The sequence below is a fragment of the Monodelphis domestica genome, chromosome 5 (assembly GCF_027887165.1).
Source record: "Monodelphis domestica isolate mMonDom1 chromosome 5, mMonDom1.pri, whole genome shotgun sequence".
Taxonomy (NCBI): Eukaryota; Metazoa; Chordata; class Mammalia; order Didelphimorphia; family Didelphidae; genus Monodelphis; species Monodelphis domestica.
The window spans coordinates 101,698,809-101,723,784 of NC_077231.1; the positions used below are offsets into that span (position 1 = coordinate 101,698,809).

The 24,976-nt window shown below is 53.9% G+C and overlaps 1 protein-coding gene across 11 annotated transcripts in view; it reads right to left on the bottom strand.

Annotated features, from left to right (window-relative positions):
- The window catches only part of CSNK1E (casein kinase 1 epsilon), a 73,806-nt gene that overhangs the window by 30,991 nt on the left and 17,839 nt on the right, over window positions 1-24,976 (bottom strand). For 7 of the 11 annotated variants that reach the window (XM_056798943.1, XM_056798941.1, XM_056798940.1 and 4 more), the window contains exons 1-2: window positions 23,195-23,427; window positions 19,819-19,906 (exon numbers count right to left, since the gene is read on the bottom strand). In XM_056798943.1, coding sequence (XP_056654921.1) covers window positions 19,819-19,894 — 76 coding nt within the window. In that variant the 5' untranslated portion in view covers window positions 19,895-19,906; window positions 23,195-23,427. Of the gene's footprint in view, window positions 1-19,818; window positions 19,907-22,733; window positions 23,021-23,194; window positions 23,453-24,976 lie in introns of those variants that run through there. The other 4 variants (XM_056798944.1, XM_056798942.1, XM_056798936.1 and 1 more) reach the window with 4 other exon arrangements.

The following is a 24,976-nucleotide window of genomic DNA, read 5'->3' on the forward strand; positions in this document are numbered from 1 at the left end:
CTTCAAAATCTGGGTTTGTACCCCAAAGAGATAAGGAAAAAGACATGTACAAGAATATTCATAGCTGCGCTCTTTGTGGTGGCCAAAAACTGGAAAACAAGGGGATGCCCTTCAATTGGGGAATGGCTGAGCAAATTGTGGCATATGTTGGTGATGGAATACTATTGTGCTAAAAGGAATAATAAAGTGGAGGAATTCCATGGAGACTGGAACAACCTCCAGGAAGTGATGCAGAGCGAGAGGAGCAGAACCAGGAAAACATCGTACACAGAGACTGATACATTGTGGTACAATCGAAGGTGATGGACTTCTCCATTAGTGGCAATGCAATGTCCCTGAACAATCTGTAGGGATCTAAAAAACACTATCCACAAGCAGAGGACAAACGGTGGGAGTAAAAACAACAAGGAAAAGCAATTGCATGACTACAGGAGTTGAGGGGATATGATTGAGGAGAGACTCTAAATGAACACTCTAATGCAAATACCAACAACATGGAAATGGGTAGTGGAATCGTGCATCAGCTATGGGAGGGGTGGTGAGGGAGGGGGGGAGGAAAAGAAAATGATCTTTGTCTCCAGTGAATAATGTTTGGAAATGCTCAAATAAAAAATAAATTATTTTTAAAAAAAGGCAGGAAAAAAAAGGAAAAAAAATCTAGGGTGCTTCCCAGTACATTACTCTGTCAACTCTATTATCTTTCCCTCTCCAAACTAATTTCCACACCAATTGCCAGCTAGTGGCATCATAGTGCACAGAGCTCTCTGGGCCTGGAGTCAGAAGGGCCTGAGTTCAAATCCAGTCTCGGATACTTTAGCTGCAAAGCCATTATCTCTATATCTAATTGTAAGTACCATGAGTATCTAAACAATTGTACCTCCCCCCTATGCTGCACCACCAACATAGAATTATTTCGGGAAATCAAGGTAAAGGAAGTAATCGTAGGAGAGAGAAAAATAAGATGTGCCAGGTCAGGTAGCAGGATCTGGGGACATCCTTTGGATGGCCCATGGGAGTCACTCATGCCCACAGGATGGCAAAGAACTCGAGTAAGACCCCCAGCACACTGGCTGGATCTTCTGTGGCAAACTCATAGGATGGCATTGACAGGTGTCATTGTGTGTGATGGACAGGGGAGGATGAAGGAAATACCCACACAGATGAAGTCTCTGACCAATGGAGCATTTGAGCTCTTCTCCCCATCCCTAACCCAGTGAAGTGCTTCATCAATGTTTACAAGATGAATAGTGGGGGATGCTTAACTGGATCTAACTTTCCAGCTGTGTCCACCCAAGTTTTACGCCGTGTAAATGCCATCCCACACACCACTGTAATAACACAGAGGGGTGACCCCACACATGGGAGCCAAGGGAGCTGCTGCCTTTTCCTATCATTCAGCATTGCTCTCTTCTAGCATCTCTCCAGCTATATTTGTTCAAACCCACATATCATCCACTGTATCTACTCTCTGTCAATAGGTGGCTGATCTGTTTCCACCAAACTATACATCACTCTTTGTTCATTCATCCAATATTTATATACTTAATATTTCTATATTACTTATACAAATTTATATATTTATATTAAATATTTACTTTCCAAGCACCTTCCTAAATGTCCCAGAGGCAATACAATCATTTTTTTAACCCTTTCCCTCTGTCTTAGAATCGATACTAAGCATCAATTCTAAGACCAAAAGATGGTAAGGGCTAGGCAACTGGAGTTAAGTGACTTGCCCAGGGTTACACTGCTGGTGGGCAATACCATTTCAAGCTACCTGTAGTTGATTCCACAATAAGGAAGAGTGGAGGATGGTCTTCCCAAGTGGCTGGAACACTGGCCAAGGGTAGTGGCTCAAATCCCAGCTCTGTATGATCTTGGGCTAGTCACTTGCTTGGTTCCTTAGTTCCATCCTCTATAAAACGAGGAGGTTGGATTTAGGCTCTTAAGGTCTCTTCGAGTTCTTGTAGGATGACCCTTATCCAAAGGGCAGTACCAAGATTTAGCCTCCATCTCCTAGCTGTGAAGCAGCCTCAGCTCAGACATCAAGCATTTCCAAGCATTTATTTTTTTAAAAGGGGGGAAATGTAGGAGGCACAGCCTAAGCATAGCCTTATGCTGTAGAACAGCTGATGCTTATCCCATCCTGAAGCTACTCTTCAATTATTGCTCCTTACTATGAATGTGAAAAACCTGTGCAAGGATCTCTGGCCTGTTTTTCTCCCTCTATAAAAGCAGAGGTTGTTCTCAATAAACCACCTTGCTTGTCAGCAGCAAGCCTGGTCCTCCTGGGGGGCGGAGAATGGCTTTTCCTAACAGAGAAGAAATCCTTATGGTGGGATGTGGCACCCACGACTCCCTTCATCCCATCCCAGAGTCATCTCCCATCTGTACCCTACTCCCAAAGCCTCATCGGGGGCCATAGTGGCTACCACTCAATAGAGGCTCCAGCCCTGGGTCAGGGATTGGTGACCACAGAAGCCTCCTGGAGACCTCTAGCTGGGGGTTGGACCTCCAAGGCAGCTTTCAGCTCAAAGTGGACATTCTTTCTAATAGTAAGAGCCGATCTGATGTGGAATACGATGCTCTAGGAGGTGCCCCCCTCCCCAACAACCAGGTCTTCAAACAGAGACTTGTCTAGGTTGTTGTTGGAGGACATGCTCCTCCATTCAGGCAGGTGATGGCTTTGATGAGCCCAGAGGTCCTGTCTAACCCTGAAATTTTGCATCTCCTTGGAACCACTCCATAGGACCTCGCCTTTGAGCCCCAGGCTTTCTCCTACACATTTCTCAGCCTTTCTGCCCTCTAATTCCTGGCTTCTCCACCTTGGTCCAGGAACCAGCTCAATTCCCTGGGGTAAGAGATTGTCTACACCTGATCCCAGATTACCCATCTGCCTTCAGCCCTCCTTGCTTCCACCAACTCTTGGTCCTCAGTTCTGGCAACCACTGCTTTTCCCCTGTCTGTTTCCACACACTCCAGGGCACAAGAGCACTTAGGGTTTAGGACCACACACAGGTAAAACATAAAAAGCAAAAAAATGCTGTGGGGAAGCAGGAATACCTCTAGAAGAGAGAGAGGAGGCAATGTACCTCCTCTCCTTCACAGAGGTGAGAGGCTATGGGTGCAGAATATCACATACACTGGGAGCAGCTGGGCGACTCAGAGGATTTAGAAGTTGGCCTTGAAATGGGAAGTCCTGGGTTCAAATTTGGCTTCAGACACTTCCTAGCTGGGTGACTGAACCTCCATTGTCCATCCTTTACGACTCTTTGCCTTGGAACCAATACTCAGTATTGATTCTAAGGTGGAAAATAAGGATTAAAAAATATATATCCCATTCACTGTCAGGCCCAGTTGATGGGTCGGGTAGTTTTGTTAAACTGCTTCCCCTCTCCCCAACTATTTTTAAAACTTTTATCTATCAATCTAGTTATCCATCATCTTTTTGAAGCTGGTCTCCCTAGCCCACCCAGACTAAAAGGGGGCCCCTCCTGGGGCCATCCCATAACCAATCAGCACAGGGAAGAGGATAAACATTGGTATAGCGCCTACTATGTGCCACCTGGCATTAATGCTAAGCACTTTACAAATATTCTCTCATTTAATCCTCACAAACACCCTGGGAATAATTCTATTATTATCATCCCCATTTTACATTTGAGAAAACGGAGGCAAGCAGAGGTGAAATGGCTTGCCCAGGGTCCGCGGCCAGTTCTGAACTCGGGTCTTCCTGCCTCAGCTTCCTGTCCGAGCAGGGCTCGGCGCCCTCACCTCTGACATCTGGAGACCCTACTGGTGTGATTCCTTAGCCCACTGCAAGCTCAAGAGCTCCAGCAGTCTCACTCTCCCCTGCAAGCTGCGATTATAGGCTTTCAACATGCTCGCTTTTTATTCTTTGCCACAGTGGGTGGCTCTATGGAAAGGGGAGAGGAGAGGCCAATATTTGGAAAGGAGAGTAATGAAACAACTAAATAGAGTCATACTTTTTTTAAAGAGAGTATCTATTAAAGACATCTAACCCAGGCCAGACGGAGTGGGTGGTCCCCCCGGACCCCTTGGGCTCTCTGGCAGAGCCCCCACCCGACGTGTCCTCCACTCATCTGGTCCCCAAATGAAGATGGCTTTTCTGGTCCCAGACCACCCCCAGGCCGTTTGAGATTGGCTCATGGGAGGGCTCTGAATGGATCTTATTGGATGGCTCATGATCCCATGCCCGTCCCCAGCCTATCAGGGAGCTTCTGATCCTTAAATGGTCACTAGGTAACAGGGAGATGGAGAGAAGATCCCACCCGGGAGGATATTAACACAGGGGCAGCCTCTGCCCAGAGCAGAGATGAATCTAATCAGGCAGCCCATTTCTCCCCACGTCCCCCCGAGACCAGCCTTCTCCTCAGCCCTGCTGCCCAGTGGGCCCCCAGAAGGATGAAGGAGGGAACCCCCAGCCTCTTCTCTCCACCGAGCGGTCCACACAGCCCCTCCTCTATGGTCCCATTTATCTCCCCGCTGTCTGGAAAGACTGAGGCGCACAGACTATCTCCTGTAAACTTTGTGAGTGGGTCAACCCCAGTTCCAACAGCACCTTCTTCCTGGCCTCCGTTTTCCTAGCCAGCCATGGGCTGAACGGCCTGAGAAAAGGGTCGAACCACCCTCACCAGCCATCTCGGAAACCAAGAGAAGCTCCCCTCCAGGGAGGGCGCTTCTGTGCGGTTTTGTCTAGAAGGGAGAAGGCGCTGGAGAAGGACACGGCAGCCCACGCCGGGGTCTTTGCCAGGAAAACCCCAAGCGGGGTCCCAGAGTCAGACACGACAGAACGCCAGATACCCTCCGCTCTTCAGCCCCAGTCAGGAGGGGCCGTAAATAAAACGGACAATTCCTAAGCTGGAAGGGATACTGGCGGTCAGCACGTCCACCCCAGCCCAGGCAAGGGAGACTGAGGCAACGGCTAGAGGGCTGGCCTCGGAGTCAAGAAAGGAAGACTTCACTTCGAATCCTGCCTCCTCGAGCACGTATGCGCGCTGCCACCCTGGGCAGCTGTTCTGGGCCTCAGTGTCTTATTTTGCTCCTAGAATCTCAGCAGGTTTTCTAGCTGCCCTGACGAGGGGTTGGAGAGACTCGAAAACCATAAAAATAATAATAAATTTCTTCTTCTCCTGTCTGCTCCGTGGCCCCACCATCCTAGAACATCAGAGCTGAAAGGGACCTTAGATATCATCAGCTGCCCCGACCCCATAATAATGATAATGAGCAAGAATAATAGCCGACATTTGCATAAATCTTCAAAGTTTGCAACCTTCCTTACATACTTATCTCGGCAGATCCTCAAAGCCTGTGAGATGGGTGTTATCCCCATTTTACAGATGGGGAAACTGAGGCTGATAGAGATCAAAAGACTTCTTCAAAGAAGAACAACCAGCAAGTGGTCAAAGGTAGGATTCAAAGCCAGTCCCCTGGGCCACTGAGTTTCATTTGACAGATGGAGAAACTGAGGCTCAGATTCCCACAGCAAGTTAGTGGTGGTGCTAAAATGAGCAGCCTAGCTTCATGACTCTCCATAGAGGGTTCTTTTCCACTAATTATTATAATTACACACTTTTATAGGGTAATTTGCAAACATTTTCCACGCATGATCTCACCGGGGTCTCACTCACAACCCTGTGAGACAGTGGATCCTGGCCATTTTACAGATTTATCTGTATTTATCAGTAGGCCCATTTTGCAGATGGGGAAAACCAAGCGTTGGCAAAGCAAAGGCCCAAAGGCCCCACAGCCAAGTGGCATTGAAGGCAGGATTCAAGCCTAGGCCTGACTTCCTGATGACAAGTCATTCTCAGGAAGCCACAGGACCCACAATGAGTCACGTTGGATGGTGGAATAAAGGACAAAGGACTCGGGTGCCATTTTTTATCCCCCTTTAAATAGTTCTCCTGTGGGACTAAAAACAGTGATTTCATCCCTGTTAGAAACACTCCAAGGGCTGCGAGGTGGCTCAGGGGATGGAGAGCCAGGCCTAGAGACCGGAGGTCCTGGGATCAGACTTCTGCTGGGAAGTTAAGTGACTCATCCAGGGTCCCCCAGTCAGTGGGTGCCAGAGGTGCAGCCAAGGCCGGCTCTCTATCTGGAACACCCCACAGGCCATCCCAGACTGGGAAAGGCTTTCTGGGTGGACGATGGCATGCAGAATGACTGACACAAAAAGAATATCAAAACTAAAATTTGAAATCATAACGAGGGGGCCCCTTTCTTCCTTTATGGAGAGGGCGGAACAGCTCATACATTCCTCAGGTGATTTGGGGTGACTCTGGCTGAGCTGCCCCCCAGTTTATTCTTTAATTTAATGGAGGACTCTCTGGGAGGGGGAAAGAGGAAATGAAGGGAAGAGAAAAGCCAGTTTAAACATTCGAATTTTCCTTGTAATTTGCGAGGGTGAAATAAGAAATGTCTGAGGTGTCCCATTCCTGAGACTCCAAAGAACATTTATTGAGTGCTTCAGTCTCTGCTGGAGCCCTGGAACAGAGCAGGAAGTGCACTGAATATGGGTGTCAAGAGGCAGCTGATAGTGTAGTGAACCTGGAATCAGGAAGTCCTGGGTTCAAATCCAGCCTCAAACACTAGCTGTGTGATGATATTAGTTTGCCTCAGTTTCCCCAAATGTAAAATGAGAATAATAAAATCTACTAAATGGTCTGACCTTGGGCAAGTCACAATTTTTCTGGCCTTTGATTTCCTCATCTGTAAAACAAATGAGTTGGCCTAGATGGCCTTTAAGATCCCATACAGAGGGAAGCTGGGTAGCTCAGCGGATAGAGAGCCAGGCCTAGAGATGAGAGGTCCTAGGTTCATATCTGACCTCAGACACTTCCTAGCTGTGTGGTCCTGGGTAAGTCACTTGACCCCCATTGCCTATCCCTTACCACTCTTCTGCCTTGGAACTAATACACAGTAGTGATTCTAAGATGGTAAGTACGGGTTAAAAAAAATAAAATAAAATAAAAATAACGTCCCTTCCAGTCTGGGATCTTGTTTCTGGCATTCTGTAGCAGTGTCACCTTGGGTAAGTCACTTAACATGAAGGTAAATTCCTTCATTCACTCTAGATATTCCCACTACCCAGGGGTGGTAAAATTCAAGGTAGATTCTCCTCTCTGTGCACAATGGCCCTCGTGACTGGTAGGGGCCTGCCAGCTCTCTATAAACATAAGCTCTTCTCTTTGTTACCCAGGCCCCTTTTTCTCTCACTACACACTGGGGCAAGAAGTGACAAAGATAACAAGGCAGTGACTTGACCAAGGATCATTGGCAGTGAGTGACAAAATCAGGGTTCAAATCCAGAGCAGAAAAGCTTTCTCAGGATCTGACATGAGATTTGAACCCAGGCCCTGTGACACCAGAAGCGGTGGTTCATGGACCCAGGAAAGGCAGGGCTCCCCTTATCCTGGGGACAAGTCTCTAGAAAGTCCAGCAATCCTCCAGAAGGCCTGAGGTCCATTGGATTTGGAGGTCCCAGGCTCATGGAGTCAGAGTCATCAGGAACCTTACAAACCAGCAAGTCCAAATAGTTCATTTTAAGAATAACAAGAAAGTAGGATTTGAGGGATACTCTATGTATCACCCAGTGGAATGGCTTTTCAACTCTGGGATGGGAGAGGGAGACAACAAGAATCATGTCACCCTGGAAAAAAAATTAAAAATTAAAAAAATGCAAATGATTCATTTTATAGATGAAGAAACTGAGTCCCAGAGATCAAGTGACTTGCCCAAGGTCACAAAGATAATAAGTAGCAGAGCTGAGCTTGATTCTCAGGTCCGGAACACCCTCTTCTCCTTGGGAGGGGAGCTCGACTCGGGGGGAGTCTTTTCCTGTTACCCTCTCACAGGCAGAGACAGAGGGGTGTTCCCAGGGGTGGACTCCAAGCATTGGGCCTTGCCTTGGGTCCAAAGGGTCCACTAGGCAGAGCTGGGAGCAGCAGAGGGAAACAGGGGGAGTCACTCACAAGGGTCCCTCTGGAAGCAAAGGCTGGACAATGGGTTGGGCATGCTCTGGTGAGGATCCTTCATCTGGGCTGGACTAGGGAGCAACAGAGTGGATTCATCCTTAAGAGAGGGCAGGAAGTGAAGATCTCTGAACCCTTTGACCAGGCAGAGTCCATAAGCCAGGGGCAAGAGGGTCCTAGAGCCCCCGGGGGCATCCAGTCTAACCGTTTCATTCCACATTTGAAGAAACAGACACCCAGGGAGGGAGACATATTTCATTTCACATACACTTATATTATACTTTTTTCTCCCTCAACACTTCTTCCTACTGACTAGAGTCAGAAACTATAGCTTTTACCCCAGCCCTAAATATTTTATACATTGGACCTGGAATGAGGAAGAGCCATGTTCAAATCCTGCCTTAGACTCTGTGTGGCCCTGGGCAAGTCGTTCAACCTCTACCTGCCTCGGTTACCTCATCCGTAAAATGGGAATACTACTACTACTACTACTACTGCTACTGCTACTGCTACTGCTACTGCTACTGCTACTGCTACTGCTACTGCTACTGCTACTACTACTGCTACTACTACTACCACTACTACTAGCACTTACTTCCCAGGATTGTTATATGGATCAGATGAGATATATTAAAGAAAGTGTGTTGCTAGACCTTAAATCACTATATGCTAGTTATAATTAATATTTATTATTATTGTCATTATTTTATATATTTATATCATAACTATATTATAAATTATATTCTATTTATTTTATTTCTAAATTATAATATATTGATTATATTAAGAATATAAATTATATCCTATTTATATTTAACCATATATTGTATATTATAAATATATTATATTTTTATAATATTATCATCTTCATCATCCAAGGTTCACATTTCCAAGGCTAAAAAGGATCACAGAGGCCATAATCTTTTTATTTTATAAAAAAGGAAAGAGGGGGCAGCTAGGTTGCTCAATGGATTGAGAGCCAGGTCTAGAGACAGGAGGTTCTAGGTTCTAGGTTCAAATCTGGCCTCAGACACTTCCTAGCTATGTGACCCTGGGCAAGTCACTTAACCCCAATGGCCTAGCTGTTACCATTCTTCTGCCTTGGAACCAAAACACAGTAGTGATTCTAAGAAGGAAGGTGAGAGTATAGAAAACAAATTTTTTAAAATATAAAATAAAAGAGGAAAGGGAGGTCCAAAAAGTTGAAGTGATTTGCCTAATATCAAACAACTAGTAAATGCCAGAGAACGCAGGACCTTTAACTCTGGAACCAACACTCTATACCTCATTGTCTACCATGACTTAAAGGCATGTTAGGCTTAAAGGCAAATATCCCCATTTCCCACCATTGCCCAAATCCCTGCTTGACTTCCTTCTATAATTCCAATGGCCCAGCCTAACTTGGGGGAAGCAGCATTGGCTTTGGAGCTAGAGGACTGGAGTCTGAATCCTGTGTTTGTTTGCTCCTTACTCCCTATGTGAACTAGAACTAGTGACTTCACCTCTGGGGCCTCAGTCTCCCTATCTGTAAAATGAGGGGGTTGGACCATCTGAGGCCCCTTCCATGTCTAAACCATAAGCCCATGAGACTATCATGGACAATCTCTCTGGCTTCTTTGCAGCAAACTGGATTGGCCCCTTCTGACTTTATGGGAGCTCTGGATGGGCTGGGCCTGAAGAGGAAGTGAGCTGAGGGCACACTTCTGCATTTTTGCTCTTCTGGATGCTAAGAGTCTAAACAGAGCATGGGGAGGGCCAGGGGAAGCAGGCTAGACTCCCCCTCTCCATTTCTGGTTTGTTCTCCCCAGCCCTGCCAGACCGGTTTCAAAATCAGGAGTGGGGGTGGGGTGGGGTACACAGGCTCTGCTGGGGGCCTATATTAGGTCTCTCTCATCAGTTAAGCCAAGGAAGACATCTGCCATCAGAACTGAATAAGGGCAAAAAATAAGGAAGGTCAGGTCCAAGGTCACATGGGGGCCCAATTAGATGTCAAAGGATCTGGGTGCGAATCCAGGCTCTACCACTTACTCCCTGGGTGGCCTTGGACAAGTTTCTTCCTCTCTCTGAGCTCCCTATCCTCACCTAAAAAGATACAAATACCAGTCCTATTATATGTTATATGTTACTATTTTCCAGGGTGATTGTTGAGATTTAAATGGGAGAACTAATGTTAAAATATTTTGTGAAATGCTACCTAAGGAGGCTGTGGAGTACAATGGGAAGAGCCAGTTTTGTAGTTAGAGGACCTGAGTTCAAACCTTGCCTCTGACGCTCACTATCTGGGTGATCTTGGGTAAGTCACTAAACTCCTGTCTGAAGAGGGGTTGGACAAGTTGACCTCTCAGGTTCTTTCCAACTCTGGACCTAGGTCTCTGTGGTCTTATGTGAAATGGTTATTGCTTCCTTTTTTTCTCCTGAGTGTGGAAAAATTTATAGTTAAACCTTAGGAGTTCAAAAAAAGATAGAATAACTGTATTTCACTATAATTAGTCTCTTTTGTATTCATATGTGGGCTTTTTTGTGCTTTGTATTTATAGGTGTATTTTATGCTTTTAAAATCATTTTGCTGAGGAGTTCCTAGGCTTCCCCAGCCTGCCAGAGGGGACCATGATAGGAATAAAGGCTAAGAACAGAGACAGCTAAGTAGCACAGTGGGTAGAACGCCAGGCCTGGAGTCAGAAGGGCTGGGTTCAAGTCTGACCTCAGAGACTTCCTGGTTGTATGACCCTGGGCAAGTCACTTGACCCCATCACCTAACCCTTTCCACGCTTCTTAGAGTTGATACTAAGACAGAAAGTGAGGGTTAAAAAAAAAAAAGATAACTCTTGCTCTAGTCCAATTTCTCCCTTTTATTTTCAATATTTTAAAGTTTTCTGTTTATTCTGATGTTGACCAACTTAAACATTTCCACATACCAACCCTGCATTTTATAGATGAAGAAACTGAGACCCAAGGGAACAGAAGTGACTTGTCCAAAGTCACACAGTTATATCTGTGGTAGAACTGTAACAAGAACCCAGGTGGCCTGGCCGGAGGACTGAACTGGGACTCTTTCTCTGGTGTGAACCTCACTGACTGTTAGGGCAAGGGTGTTAGGTCCCTGTGAGCATTCAGGGGGCTGATTAAATGGCATATTTCAGATGATAAAGTAGAATTGGGCCATCCGTAGGGCCCCAAAACACACATGAGAGTCTCACGCCGGCAACCCCAGGCCAGTAACCAAAGAAATGAGAGGAGAGAAGAGGGGACCCACTGAGTAAGAAAGGCCAAGACCATGGGCATGAAAAAGAGAAATAACCAGGGGAAATAGTGTGTGTGGGGGAACTTTCTTAATAGCTCATGCTTCTCTAGGCCTTAATTTTCTCCTCTGTAAAATGGGGATAAATATTCTGCCTTTCTGGGTGATGGAAGGGAAAGAACTTAATAGCTCATGCTTCTCTAGGCCTTAATTTTCTCCTCTGTAAAGTGGGGACAAAGTTCTTTCCTTTCAACTACCTAGAGAGGCAGAATGTTTATCCCCATTTTACAGAAGGGAAAATTTCAGTTCAGAGCCCTCCTGGTTTGCCTGTGGTTGTCCAGAGTGCCGTATTTCAAACCTAGCCTCTACATTCTGTGTCGGCTCAGTCTTCCAACCACCGGGCCCAGCCCCGGAAGGAAGCCGTGCATTGGTCCCACACCTGTCTTGGGCCTTTACAATGGTGGACACAACACTGGCCTCACTGAGAAAAAAGCAGGGTGTGCTTAAAACGTGAAGCACACTAGAATCGGATCAGAGTCGGAGCTGGAAGGGTCCTCCGAGCTCAGAAGAGGAAACGGAGGCCTGGACCCCACGCCTAACAGAGCGCAGAAGCAGTAGTCAAACAAATGTGCTCGGAACCCAGAATCCTTTGCAAGAGCCAAGTCTCCCCTCCCCCAGCCTTCTCCCAAGCCCAGAAGCAGCCACTCCGGGCAACCAGCAGCCTGTGGTTAGGGAGGCAGCGGGCCATTTTTAAGCCAAGAAAAGCACAGACACAAATGGCCAAAGGCTTCACCACCAGCCTACCCCACCTTGAACCCAAACCACGCTCCAGAGGAGCAGGAAGCTTCTTAGGGGAGACACCCAGGAGGCGGCGCCTGGCTAGGACTGGCTTGGGGTGCAGGGCAGGCACCAGGAATGATCCTATTTTGTCCCTTGGTCCTTGTCTCGCACCAAGCCTGGGAGGCCGGCATTGCACAAAGCGCACCTATTCGACACCTATGGAAACTGAGGCCCAGAAAGACTCCTTGCCCAAGTCTAGGCAGCTACTCAATGCTGGGGCTTGGGTTTGAACCCAAGACTCCTGACTCCCCAAAGAGTGGCCTTTCGGGGGCAGCTGGGTGGCTCAGTGGATTGAGAGTCACGCCTAGAGATGGAGGTCCTAGGTTCAAATCTGGCCTCAGCCACTTCCCAGCTGTGTGACCCTGGGCAAGTCACTTGACCCCCACTGCCTAGCCCTGACCACTCTTCTGCCTTGGAACCAATACACAGTATTGACTCCAAGATGGAAGGTAAGGGTTTAAAAAAAAAAAAAGAGTGGCCTTTCCACCCCCATGAGCTCTACTCACTGCTGCTGTAGAATGAGGAGGGGAAATTCAAGTTATGGTCCAGATGAAGACTAGATCTGTGACCCTGAGCAAGTCATTTCCCCCAGATAAGCCTCTGTGGCCTCAGGCATAAAATGGGCTAACTACTCACACAGCCAACCTCAGAGAATGATTGAGGAGCCAGTGAGGTAAAGCGAGCCAATGTATACACAAAGTGCCTTATAGAAAAGCCAAGAGTAACAATACGGGACTCCCCCTCTTCCCTGGGGTTTTGGGGACCCTGCTCGCACATGGCTCAGACCCATGGAGATCTCCTATGCTTTTTTTTTAATTCTCATCTTCCATCTTAGAATCAATACCGGGTATTGGCCCCAAGGTAGAAGAGCACTAAGGGCTAGGCAGTGGGGGTCAAGTGACTTGCCCAGGGTCACCCAGCTGGGAAGTGTCTGAGGCCACACTTGAACCCAGGACCTCCCGTCTCTAGGCCTGGCTCTCCATCCACTGAGCCACCCAGCTGCCCCCATCTCCTATGCTTTTGCACAAGCTGTGCCCCTGCCAGAACATGCTCCCTTCTCACCTTTGCCTCCCCAGATCGCTCATTTCCTTTCAACCAAATGCCACCCACCTCCTCCAGAAAGCCTTCCCGATCGCCCCAGTTTCTAGGCCTTTCTCCCCCAAATGGCCTTCTTAAGCACATGTTATCTCCCCTGCTGGAATGTGAGCTCCCCTAGGCTACAGCACAGGGCTAGAGCAGGTAAAGCCCCCCAGAGAGGTGCCAAGAACCAGAAGAACCTCCTGGTGTCCAGAGTCTGGGAAAGGGGGTTCCTTCTCCAAAATCTCTTCTTAAGGATCCTAGGATTGTGGCGAGCCCTTAGAGGCTGTCAGGGCCAGCCTCCCATTTAACAGATGAAGAAACTGAGGCACAGGGGAAGCTCAGTCTCCGTAACACCCAGACCGCCGGCCGCTGGCGTCCTCCAACTCCAGCCCCAGCGGGGTACCTCTCTTTGCATCCCATGTAGGGAGCCCAGGCCTGGGTATCCAGGAGGCTCTTGGCACTGGCTTACTTATTTATTCTCCCTTACCTCCACCTCGAGCCTCTCAAGCTTTGGGGTCTCTGGTCCCCTTTACATCCTTAAAAATGATCACGGGCTCCCCAAAAAGCTTTTGTGGATGTAAGTTCTATTGCTATTTACCACATTAGAAATGAAAGGGGACAGCTGGGTGGTCCAATGGATGGAGAACCAGGCCTAGACATGGGAAGATCTGGGTTCAAATCTGGCCTCAGACATCCTAGCTGTATGACCCTGGGCAAGTCACTAGCCCCCATGGCTGAGCCCTGACCCCTCTTTGGCCTCTAAGGAGGAAGGGAAGGGTTTAAAAAAAAAAGAAATGAAAGCATTTAATATTATTCTGAACATCGTTTTGGCCCGGCAGACACCCCCAAGGGGTCTTGGGGACCCCGGAAAGGTTAGTTTCCTAGAATCACTCCCAGCTCTCACTCTCGGCCCAGAGAAGGACAGGACTTGCCCAAGGTCACACAGGGCAGGGGGCGGGGCTGGATATCCTCTAGGGATGCAGAGAGGGCCAGGAGCTCACTGGGTCCCGGGGCTGCCAAGCGTCCCTGCCAGATTCCCAACCTTTGACTCCAAATCCAATTTCCATTCCGGCAAATCACCCCCCCCCCCCCCCCGTCCTCCCCAAGTGTCGCTCCACACAAACGGGGTTCTGGACCCCCCAGCCAAGCCCAGCAGCCCCTGAGCCGGCCGGCAAGCCCAGGCAAGGCTGCCTCCCCCCACGCGCCCTCCGCCCTTCCCAAGAGGCTGGAGCAGATGGCAGAAGTTGGAAGGGGTGAGAGAGTTAGCAGGCCCAGAGACAAAGGAGCGCAGAGCTCCCTCCCCTCCCCCTCCCCTCCCCCTCGGAGGGAGGGCCCAGCCAGGCAAGGGAGCCCCTGACAGCGATTGGCAGCCGCGGCCCCACAATGCCTTGCCTGACAGACAATTCCCAGCACACAAGTGAAGGCCTTTCCTCCTCGCCTCCCCTCCTTGCCCGGCTTCTCGGCTCAGGACTCCCCCTCCCGCGTTTCCCTTGGAATCGCCTCCGCTCCGGCCCCTGACAGGCCCCGAGCGGAAGGCCCTGGGAGGAGAATAACGACCAGCATCTTTAGCGTGCCCTCGCTCACTGCTGTGGGTATTCCCATTTCACAGACGAGGACACCGAGGCAGAAAGCGAGGCCACCCGGCAAGCCCAGGCCTCCACTGTGTGTCCGAGGTCCCCGTCTGGCATTCCTGGAGGCCCCTCCCGGCCTCACAGCTGTGCCCTCGGCCTTCCCAGGCCTGCTTGAGAGTCGGGAAATAGGGAGGGAGCCAACCCTGGGCTCCTCCCCGCGTGGGCCTGGAGGCCTCAGACCGAGAGCCCCCCTCCTCCGGCTGGGCCCTTCCCAGGCACCTGGGCCGCGGCACTGATTTTCTCTCCCCTAGAACGAGGACACCAGGTCTTCCCCTCATCCGCCTTTGCTCACTCCTACGCCGTATACAGTAGGGGCTAATAAGTGCTTATTAGGCGGACGAATGAACGATCTGCACCTCTGGGAAAGCCCGAGTGAGGAGGGCAGAAGGGGAGGAAGGGCTGGGGGGGCCCAAGCAATCTTGGCTCAAATCCCGGCGCTGGTGCGGGCCGCCGGGGTGCCCTCGTGGGCCTCAGCGCCCTTCTTCGTAAGAGAAGGGGGCGGCTCTCCTTACACTAAAGGTGCTTCTTTAAAAGGGGGTTGGCTTTAGAGAAGGAACTCAGTGCTCCAAGCGGGAGCCTGGGGGTAGCCCTCCCCTTCACAACCCCTCAGACCCCCGCCAAGGGACGGGCCAAGGTCTGACCGCCGATGGGCCACGTCCCTGCCTCCTCCCGTGCCTAAAGGAAGGCAGGCGGCCCATGTGGCTTCCCGGCTTCTCTTTGGCCCCCGGCCCTCCTCTTCACGGGGCCCACGCCAGGCTGGAGAGCAGCTTTTCCCAGAGGCCGCAGTGGACAGGAGCGGCCCAGGCATCCTTCCCCAGGCCTGGCTCCCCGGAGGAGACCCAGGCCACCTGCAGGCCCACTCCTCACCCCAAAGAGGGCCTCAAACAAGAGACAAGAAGCGAGCTCGCCTAAACTCGGCGCCCTACCCTGCTACCTACAGCTGTCCTCCTTGGGGCCGGCCACCCCCGAGCCCTCCAGCCTCCTCCTGGCCGGGCCGGCGCTCTTGGAAAGTGACAGCAGCAACGACGGAGGACCTGGCCTCCCTCCCCACCTGCAGAGTCCATCTGCTGTCACCGCGGTGACAGAAACTGGCTAGAGCTCTGAACAAAGGGGGAAACGGGTCCGCGGGGCTGCGGAGGGCCAGGAGGGCCAGGGGCCTAAGGGAAAGGGTCCCAGACACGGGTCCGAGGCTCGGATTTATCCTGGTTCTGGTCCTCCTGGACAAGAGGCCTCCACTCAACTCAGGGCCAACTTTGAGGGCAAGAAGACCCCAGGAAGGGAGAGGAAAAGGGGGGACTCGGACCACAAGCAACCGCCAATCCTCTCCCCTGAGGGAAGGGGAAACCCTGGAGTTCTTCAAAGCAAGCCCGGGTTGATGGCGTGGGGTGGGGAAAATGCGGCGTCAAGGAGACACCCAGATTTCTGAACGGGGTCCCAGGGAGGCAGGAAAGGAACAGAGACGTCAAGTCCCCAGAGCAGATGAACCCCAGGCAGCATCCAGAGGCCCGCAGAGGGCAGCTGGCCGGCTCAGAGGACAGAGAGCCAGGCCCAGAGAGGGGAGGCGGCCTCAGACCCTGCCTAGCTGGGTGGCCCTGGACAAGTCCCTGCACCCCCACGGCCCAGCCCTCACCACTCTTCTGCCCTGAGACCACGTCACAGCGTTGATTCTAAGGTGGAAAGCGAGGCTTGAAACATAAAATAAATGAGACCCAGAGCCGGGACCAGGAGGCGAAGAGCCCGGCCTCCCAGGCCCCGCGGGGAAGACTGGATGCGGTTCCAGGCGGGCTATCGATAAGCTGGGGAACGTCCAGAGGGGAGTGACCAGGGCGGGGCTGAGTAAGGGTCAGCTGAAGGGAGCCGTCAGCCCGGGCAAGCAAAGGCTCACGGGAAACCCGAGAGGTGGCTGCCATGTTCTGAGGGCACCAATAGGGCCGATGCTGAGGTCGGGAAAGGGGCAGAGGCAGAGGGCTGGGCTGGAAGGTCGCGCCAACAAACGCGCTTAACGAAGCATCTCCTTTTAAGCCCTCACCTTTGTCTCAGACTCTGCTGAGCGCTGGTTCCAGGGCAGACGAGCCCTAAGGGCTAGGCAGTGGGGGGGGACTTGCCCAGGAAGGCTCTGAGGCCACATTTGAACCCAGGACCTCCCGTCTGCAGGCCTGGGCTCTCTCCACCGGGCCGCCTGGCGGTCCTGGCTACCTATCTTCTGTGAGCTTTCTAATGACCCGCGCCGTCTTCAAGCAAAATCATCTGGCTGCCCAGCTCCAGACGTCTTGAAGCAAAAGCGAGGGGCGAGGGGCTAACACCACCATACAACCGCCAGCACTTCAGCTCTCTTAAGGCCACGAAACGCTTTAAGAATACGCTCGCTTCCCAGCTGTGTGACCCTGGGCAAGTCACTTGGCCCCCATTGCCTAGCCCTTACCTCTCTTCTGCCTTGGGTATTGATCCAAGACGGGAGGTAAGGGTTTAAAAAAAAATACGCTCTCGAGATGGGGGGGAAGAAAATTATCTTTGTCTCCAGTGAATAATGCTTGGAAATGATCAAATAAAAAAAAGTCAGGAGAAGAAAAAAAAAGAATACGCTCTCGTTACGGTGTTCCAAAAGTATGGAAAGAGGACAGGAGTGATAACCCAGGCATAACTCCAGGAGGGGGGAGGGGAGACGGACACCCCAAGAATCATGGAACCAGGGGAAGAGTTTAAAAGAAAATAAAATTGTAAAAAGAAAAGAATATTATCTCATCTGATTGTCACATCCACCCTGGGAAGGAAGCACTGTGATCTCCATTTTGCAGATGAGGAAACTGAGGCAAGAGGAAGCCATTTGCCCAGGGTCGCGCCAAGAGGTACCCAAGGCTAGACTCGATCTTCTCAGCACCAGACCTCGTCCCTCCAGGGCCGCTTTGGTGAGGAGGGCGTCGGGGCTGCTTCTCCGCTTCAGGAGGAAAGTCAGCGCCCCCCTTCCCAGGTCTCTGCCAGCACCGAGCACGCGCCCAGCTGTATACAGCAGGCGCTTCCTGCTATCTTTGACTGGAGCGTCAGCGAGCACAGTGCTGGTGTGTGTATATTACAGGAAATAGGCATCATCGAAGACTATCGATAGGGCGGAAGAGTACGGAACGCTCTTTCCGGGATCTCGGCCAGTAGAGGAGGGACCCGGCGCTCCTGCCCCCGAGCGCCGGATAGGCCCGTTCTGACGGCCACCCCAAAGGATTCACATCCTCTGCCTGGTCCTCGGTTTCTCCATCTGTAAAAGGAGGCCTCCGAGGTCCATCCCAGCTCTGAATCTAGCTGCTCTGAGCCGTTGGACGAGGCGAAGGAGAGGGCCGTGACGTGTCCAGGGGCACCCCAGCCCCCGCCCAGCTCAGAGGGCAGCACCCGAAAGCTCTGCCCACGGGTGTTTGCTGGGGGCCAGACCTCACCGCAGGGACCTCCCCGTGGGGAAAACTCCCTCCACAGACGCAGCCTGGGCACGACCTGTCACTCAGGGGCCTGCTAGAGCCGGGAAAGTGGAAGTGGCCCGCTGAGCCAGTACCCATCTGAGGCAGAACTCGAACGCGGGTCTTCTGAACTCCCAGAAGGCCAGCCTCCGCTCTATTCCTTTACTGCAAGGAATGAATGGAACAAGTCGTCTCTGGGACCAAACTCGGAAAAAATCCAAAGGGTTGCCGAGGCCCTGCGAGGGCCTTTCTCAGCAGCCCCCTCCCCCGAAACAGGAAGAATTTCCTAACCATTCAAGCTGTCCAAAGGGGGCTCCCCAGCAGCCGCTTCTTGCCGGGGAGGCTGGATGGAGGCCTCTGCTCTGGTCCAGGCTGGCCCGGGGTGGGGGGTCTGATCGGGGCTTTGGGGACACCGCCGGCTCCCCACTTCCCTCGGGGCTGGAGGGGGCTGGCAGCAAGCCAGAACAGAGAACCGCCGTCTCCATCAAAAAGCTCCGGCTTTGAGCAGGAAGTGTTTCCGGGCAGGGAGGTCCCAGGCTCCGGGAGCGGCAGGGAAGCACCCCACAGAGGCTGGGGGGAGGCCGGGCCGAGACGGGCTCAGGGCGGAGCTGCGCCCCCATCCCTCCGGGGTCCAGCCAAGAGGGGGCAGGCAGGCGAGCAGCACCCGCCTGGAGCCTGTTCCCACGGCCCAGGCTGGAAACCTGGGTCACCCCAGTGGGTAATCTGAGCTAAAAATATCTCCTGCTGCTGCTGTGGCACCTTCCCGGGGACAGCTCGGAGCGGGTCAAATGCCCGGTGGGGGAGGGCCTGCCCGCCGGCCAGCCCCACCCCACAGCGGCCTGCCCGCCAGACTGGCCCGCAGGGGCCCATCTCGGAAGAGCATCTGGCTTCACTGCCTTAGGCTTGGCACCAGAGACCCGGGGCTGAGAGGCTCTCTTCAGAGGTCGCCCAAGCCTGCTGTCATTTTACAGAGGAGGAAACTGAGCCCGGGAAAGGGGAAGGCACTCAATGAAGGCCACACAAATTCTAAGGGGACCACAAAGTCAGAGTTCGGAGACCCGCTGGTCCAGTTTCCTCATCTTATACACCCGGAAACAGGCCCAGAGAGGGGAAGGGATTTGCCCAAAAGTCACCCTTAGAAAATAGATGCACAGAGGGCAGCTGGGTGGCTCAGTGGCCTGAGAGCCAGGCCTAGAGACGGGAGGTCCTGGGTTCAAATCTGGCCTCAGACACTTCCCAGCTGTGTGACCCTGGGCAAGTCACTGAACCCCCACTGCTGAGCCCTGACTGTTCTTCTGCCTTGGAACAATGCACAGTACTGTCTCTGAGATGGAAGGGAAGGGTCTAAAAAGAGCGGCGCAGAGATTTGAACCCAGGACGTCTGACTCCCCATCCGGAACCCCTTTCACTTGAGTTACCAAAGCAATTGCCTCTCCTCCACCTTGTGAGGTGGGGTATCAGTTTGTTCTAGCTCGTTGCACAGACGCAGGCATGAAGGCCGAGAGTCCAGCCTTGATCCCAGGTCTCCTAGGAGGGAGCCCCGGGTCTGGGGGAGAGGGGGCCTCTCCGAAGGCCCCCGGGAGCCGCTCACTCACCCAAGTAGATGTCCCCGAAGGAGCCGCTGCCGATTTTTCGGCCCAGCCTGTACTTATTCCCCACGCGAAGCTCCATGATTCAGTCTCGCTGGAAGAAAGGAGAGAATGGGGAAAGCGAGGTCAGGTGAGGCCCAAGACAGAGAAGGAGCCAGAGGGGGAAGCGGCCTTCCTCCGGCCCGCACCCACCCCCAAGGACCCGGAAAAGACGAGGGCCCTCTCCCCCTTTCTCTCGGCCCCCCGGGGCACCCAGGCGGGCCCTCGCGCGCTGGACCCCAGCCTCGGCAGAAGAGGGCTTCTGGAGCCAGGGCACAGGGGCACCCAAAGCAAGCGGTCACTCCTCCACTCTTGCTTTTGAAACCTTCCCTTCCGCCGTAGAATCAATACTGCATTCTGGTTCCAAGGCGGAAGGGCGGGCAGGGCTGGGCAACTTCGGCACGGTCACCCAGCCAGGTTTGAACCCTGGACCTCCCAGCTCTGGCCTGGCTCTCCATCCATTAAGCACCCCCACATAGACACAATCTCGGACTCTTTAATGGGAGGCCGGCCCGGAATGGCCCAACAGGAGGGCGATGGGGAGAGGGGAGGAGAAAGGAGTTGATTCTCCATCAATGTTCCACTAAGCAAGCAAGAAAAGAAGGTACTGGAGGAGGGAGGAGGAATAGGGTGATCCGTATCGGCGGCAACACCCCCGAAACAAACAAGACCCCCCTCGCCAGCCACGGGGTCCTGCCCCCCTGGTCAGACACCCGGACTGTCTCGCCATGGCCCGTCAGGATATCTAGAGAACGTCCCCGACTTCTCCACTTCCCTTCACGCTCGGGGTCTCTGGCCTAGAGTTTATCTAGATCTCAGCTAGAGATCTGGGAAGGACCTCAGAGAACCTCTAGTCTAAAGCCCCATTTTACAGATGAGAACTCTGAGGCAGAGGCTGACCGGCTTAGTCACGAGGGCCATGAATCCAGTGCCGGAAGAAAATGAAGTGACTTGTGCACAGTCCCACAGCCAGTATCTGAGGTAAGATCTGAACCCACCTCCTCCTCGCTTCAAGCCCAATGGGGTCTGGCCCTTTCCAGCGTGCTGCCTCACCTCAGGCCTGGAAGTGGGGGTGGCCTTTGCCCCCCGGGCCTTGCTCTGAAAAGGGGTGGGGCTGGCTCCTGAGGACTCCTGGCAGGGTCCCCAGGACCGCAGCGGTGTAAAGGAAGGCTCTCCAAGCCCACCCAAGGCCCACCCCTGGGTCCTCGGACTCCAAATCGGACTGTTCCTTCTACTACACCAAGCTTTGGGGACCATGTAAAGGCCGAAGAGCTGGTGGGGCCAGAGGAAAACAGGTTGGGGAAGGTGTTGGGGGCGTCCCAGGCCCGAGGGCGCTTCCCTGGGGTTCCGGGGGGGCCCACGTCAGGACAATGCGGCCTTCCTCGCAGTCAAGCCGCTCGACCCCGGCCTGGCCCTCCGGCTCTCCTGCCCTGGAGCCCATACCAGCACTGACTCTCCGTGAGGGTTTAAAGGGAAAAAGGCCCCTTGGCTGCTCTCTGAATAGCAGCATCTGACATGTGCACAGTGTGCATTTCCCAAGAGCCTTAGAGGGCCCGCTCATGGGAAAGGGTGCCCATTTTACAGGCCGAGGGGCCCTCCGGCACAGACAAAGCGGGGGTCCGAGACGAGGCCTCCTCCAGGGCCAGCCAGGCCCGGCTCCTCACTCCTCTCCCAAGCACAGCCTCCACTCCCTCACACAGGCTCCTGACGTACGCTGGCTGGCGGGTGCCCACTCGGGGACCGCACATCCGGGCCGGGCACTCAGGGCACAGCCAATAAATCCGCCCTCATCCTATATTACATAAATGCCCACGCCGGGTGAGGTAAACAGAGCTCCGGGCCGGCCCTCTTACAGAAATGCCCCCCACACTGGGCCTGCGAACCCGGGAAGGAGCCGAGTCCCCCCTCACACACGCTCACTCCTGGGGGGCCCCTCCGGCCCGGCCCTGGAATGAAAAGAAACCGATTCTGGGAGAGAGCTGGCCGGGGGAGGCGGTGGGAGGACGGAATGTGCCTTTGGAAAGGGGAGAATGCTTGGATGGAGATAACTCCGTGTGGGGAAGGGGCCCAGGAGAGAGAAAGGCAGGGCTGCCCCCCCCCTTCAGCTTGGGACGGGGTTTAAAGGGAGTCAGGGACAAACGCCAGGAAACACAAAAGCAGACATTTTAAAAACAATATTCCCAGTTCCTTTTCTGCCCCCCATCAGTCACTGCTGAGCTATCCCAGTCACTTGGGGGGGGGGCCGGGTCTGCTGGGGGGCTCCATCTGAATCAATAGTCTCCCTCCACACGCAGCCACAGTCTGGCCATATAGAAATATATATTTAGAGAGCACAGACGCCACACACTCACTCGGAAAAGAGGAAATCCGAATAAGTCATTCTATTGCTGCACCCCCCCCCAGCCTGGCTCTGGGGCCTGCTTTAACCCCCCCCCCCCCCATCCAGCCAAGGAGCCACCCAGGACACTTTGTTTGGGAGAAGTAGGAGAAAGCCCCCCCCGGGGGGGGGGGGGAGGGGCAGACCAGGGATGGGGGAGCAACACGGAAGAAGAGGCCGAAATGGAGAAAGAGACCGGGAAGCCCAGGAGAAGCCGGGGTGGGGAAGGGAAAGACAGAGAAAGCCGGGAGGCGAGAGCGAGACCGGAGACAGCCAGAGAGAAAGGCAGGCCCCGAGACAAGAGCTGGAGAGACAAAGATCGAGACCGCGAGCAGCCGGGAGAGGGACAGACCAGAGAAGAGAATGGGGGGTCGGAGACGATCGTTTAGAGAAAAATACAAAGATGAGCCTGGAGGAGAGACAGGAAGGGAATTCACGCTCCCGCGCCTTCCCCCGAGCCGGGCCACCACAGCCGCTCGCCCCGAGCCCCCAGACGCGCACACACCCGTCCACGCAGCCTGGGGTCCCCGGCCCCCCTTTCCCCGACCAGCCGGTGCTCCCAGGCCGTGTGTGGGTCGGAGGCTCGAAGCCCTTAAAGGGCCAATGGGAGAAGGTTAGCCAGGGCTGAAGGGGGCCAGCGGGAGGGGGTGCCCCCCGCCGCGGCCGCTCCCCGGGCGCGTTTCTGCAAAAGAATCTCCTGCCCCAGAAGGGAGCGAGCTCTTTTGTGCTCGGGGATCGCCCCGAGGCCCGTCACCCAGGGGACGGCCCCGGCTCCATGGGTGAGTGTGTGTGCGTGTGAGTGTGTCAGTGTTGTGTATTATGTGTGTGCACGCAAGCGCCCGCTCCTCCCCCAACCCCCATCCCCCTCCCTCCCCCCAGTCTCCCAGCAAAAACAAAGGGCCGGAGGAGCGCCCTTTCCCCCCGGCTTTACCTCCCCCAAAGGGCCCCTAGCCCCCCAATATTTACCCCGCCGGGAAGGGGCCGGTGCCCAGCTCCTGCTTCCGGGGCGCTGCCAGGGACCCAGGCGTCCGAGGGCTGGAGGGATGCAGGAGGATTGGGCTGGGGAAGGAGGGGAGGTGGAAGCTACACCCAGCTCGCAGCCCGGAGCTGCTAGCCTGCCCGTCCGTCGTCCGTGCGCCCGCCTGCTAGCCTGCTAGCCTGCCTGCCCGCCCGCCTGCCTCTCTCCCAGCTGCTGCCCCCTCCCTCCTCCTCCTCCTCCTCCCCCTCCCCTCCCCCTCCTCCCCCCGCCCCCTCTGGCCTCCGCGTGGGGCTGCGCCGCTCCCCCTCCCTAGCTCGCTCATTGACTTTCCATTGAGCCCCGCTGCCAAACCCACTGCTGTCATCCTGCACAGCTCGCCCCCTCCCCTCGCGCGTTTAAAGGGACACTGCCCGGCTTCTGGCTGGGGCGGCCGGCGGGCCGCCTCGCCCCGACCTCAGCCGCCAGCGCCCGGCTCGGGTCTCCCCTTTCTCTCGGGCCTGGGGCTGTGGGGGTCCCCCCGCCGGAGACCTCCCGGGCGGAGGGCAGAGCCCAGCGGGTGGCCCCTTGGGTCTCGGGCCCGGCGCCCCAAAGTTGCTGAATAAACCTTGCTGATTGGACGTGCCCCCGAGCCCGGGGTCCCAAGAAGGCGCCTCATGAACTCGGCGAGCATTGGACCCTCATGGTCCCGGCTCCGGGACCCCCACCGATAAGGCTGGGAGGATCGGGGTATCCCGAGTCCCCAAAGAGAAAGTGAAAACGTCCCCTCCCCCTCCCCCAGCCCCTCCGAGGAGGGGAACCGAATACGGGCGGAAATTGGAAACCTGCTCACCACGGGATTATTCATCCTGGGCTGAGCAAAACCAGCCCCAGGGGAAGTTTGGCCCAAAGGAGTGGGTTGGGGGAGAGGAAAGCGTGCTGAACGTCGAGTTAGGCCACCAATTACCCGTGTGACACTTGGGCAAGTCACTTCCCTTTCTGGGGAGAAGCCCCTCTGCTTCCTCCTCCGGGATCAAGATAACAATACGTAGCGTCATTGAGGCAGGTGCTATTATCCTGCTCGTTTGCAGAGGAGAAAACGAGACGGGTCTTTCGAGGATTTTGAGCTCCTCTTCCTGACTCCAAGGCAGGCCCTGGATCCACAGCGCCCAGCTGCCTCCAAAAGCAGAGGCCCGAACTGCAGGACTGCCTACACTCGGCAAACAAATACTCATCCGTGAGCACGCAGGAAGCACCCACAGAGAGAAAAGTCTCTTCCTCAAATAGCCTTGGAGACCTTGTCCAGGATCACCCAGGCCAGAAGCAGAACTTGAACTCGGGCTCTTCTTCCTCCTGAGGATGGTTCTCTATCTCATACACCACCCTTCCTCAGCCTCCTACCGCTCCCCCCTTTCAACTGAGCACAGGAAAAAGACAGACAAATCTGCGGCACCCCCTTGAGCAGCCTTTTCTCCCGGAGCCTCTCCTAGGAGCCAGGGCCTTTGCCTTCCGCCTGATCTCTCCTTCAGCCCGCTCCCCCAGCCCGGGCCCCTGTCACTCCCTCCCTCCTCCCTTTAGCCTCCCCGAGATGTAGCCTCCACTTTGTCTTCTGGCGCTCCTGGAGCCCAGCCACCCCCTTCTGCTTCCACCCACCCTCTCCGGGGTGCCCTCCTGGGCCTCTCCCGTCCCCTCTGCTCCCCTTCCCTGCAGTCTCATCAGCTCCCATGGGCTTAAGGACCAGCCCATCGCTGACCTTCCATCCCAAATCTCCAAATCACTTTCACACATTTCAA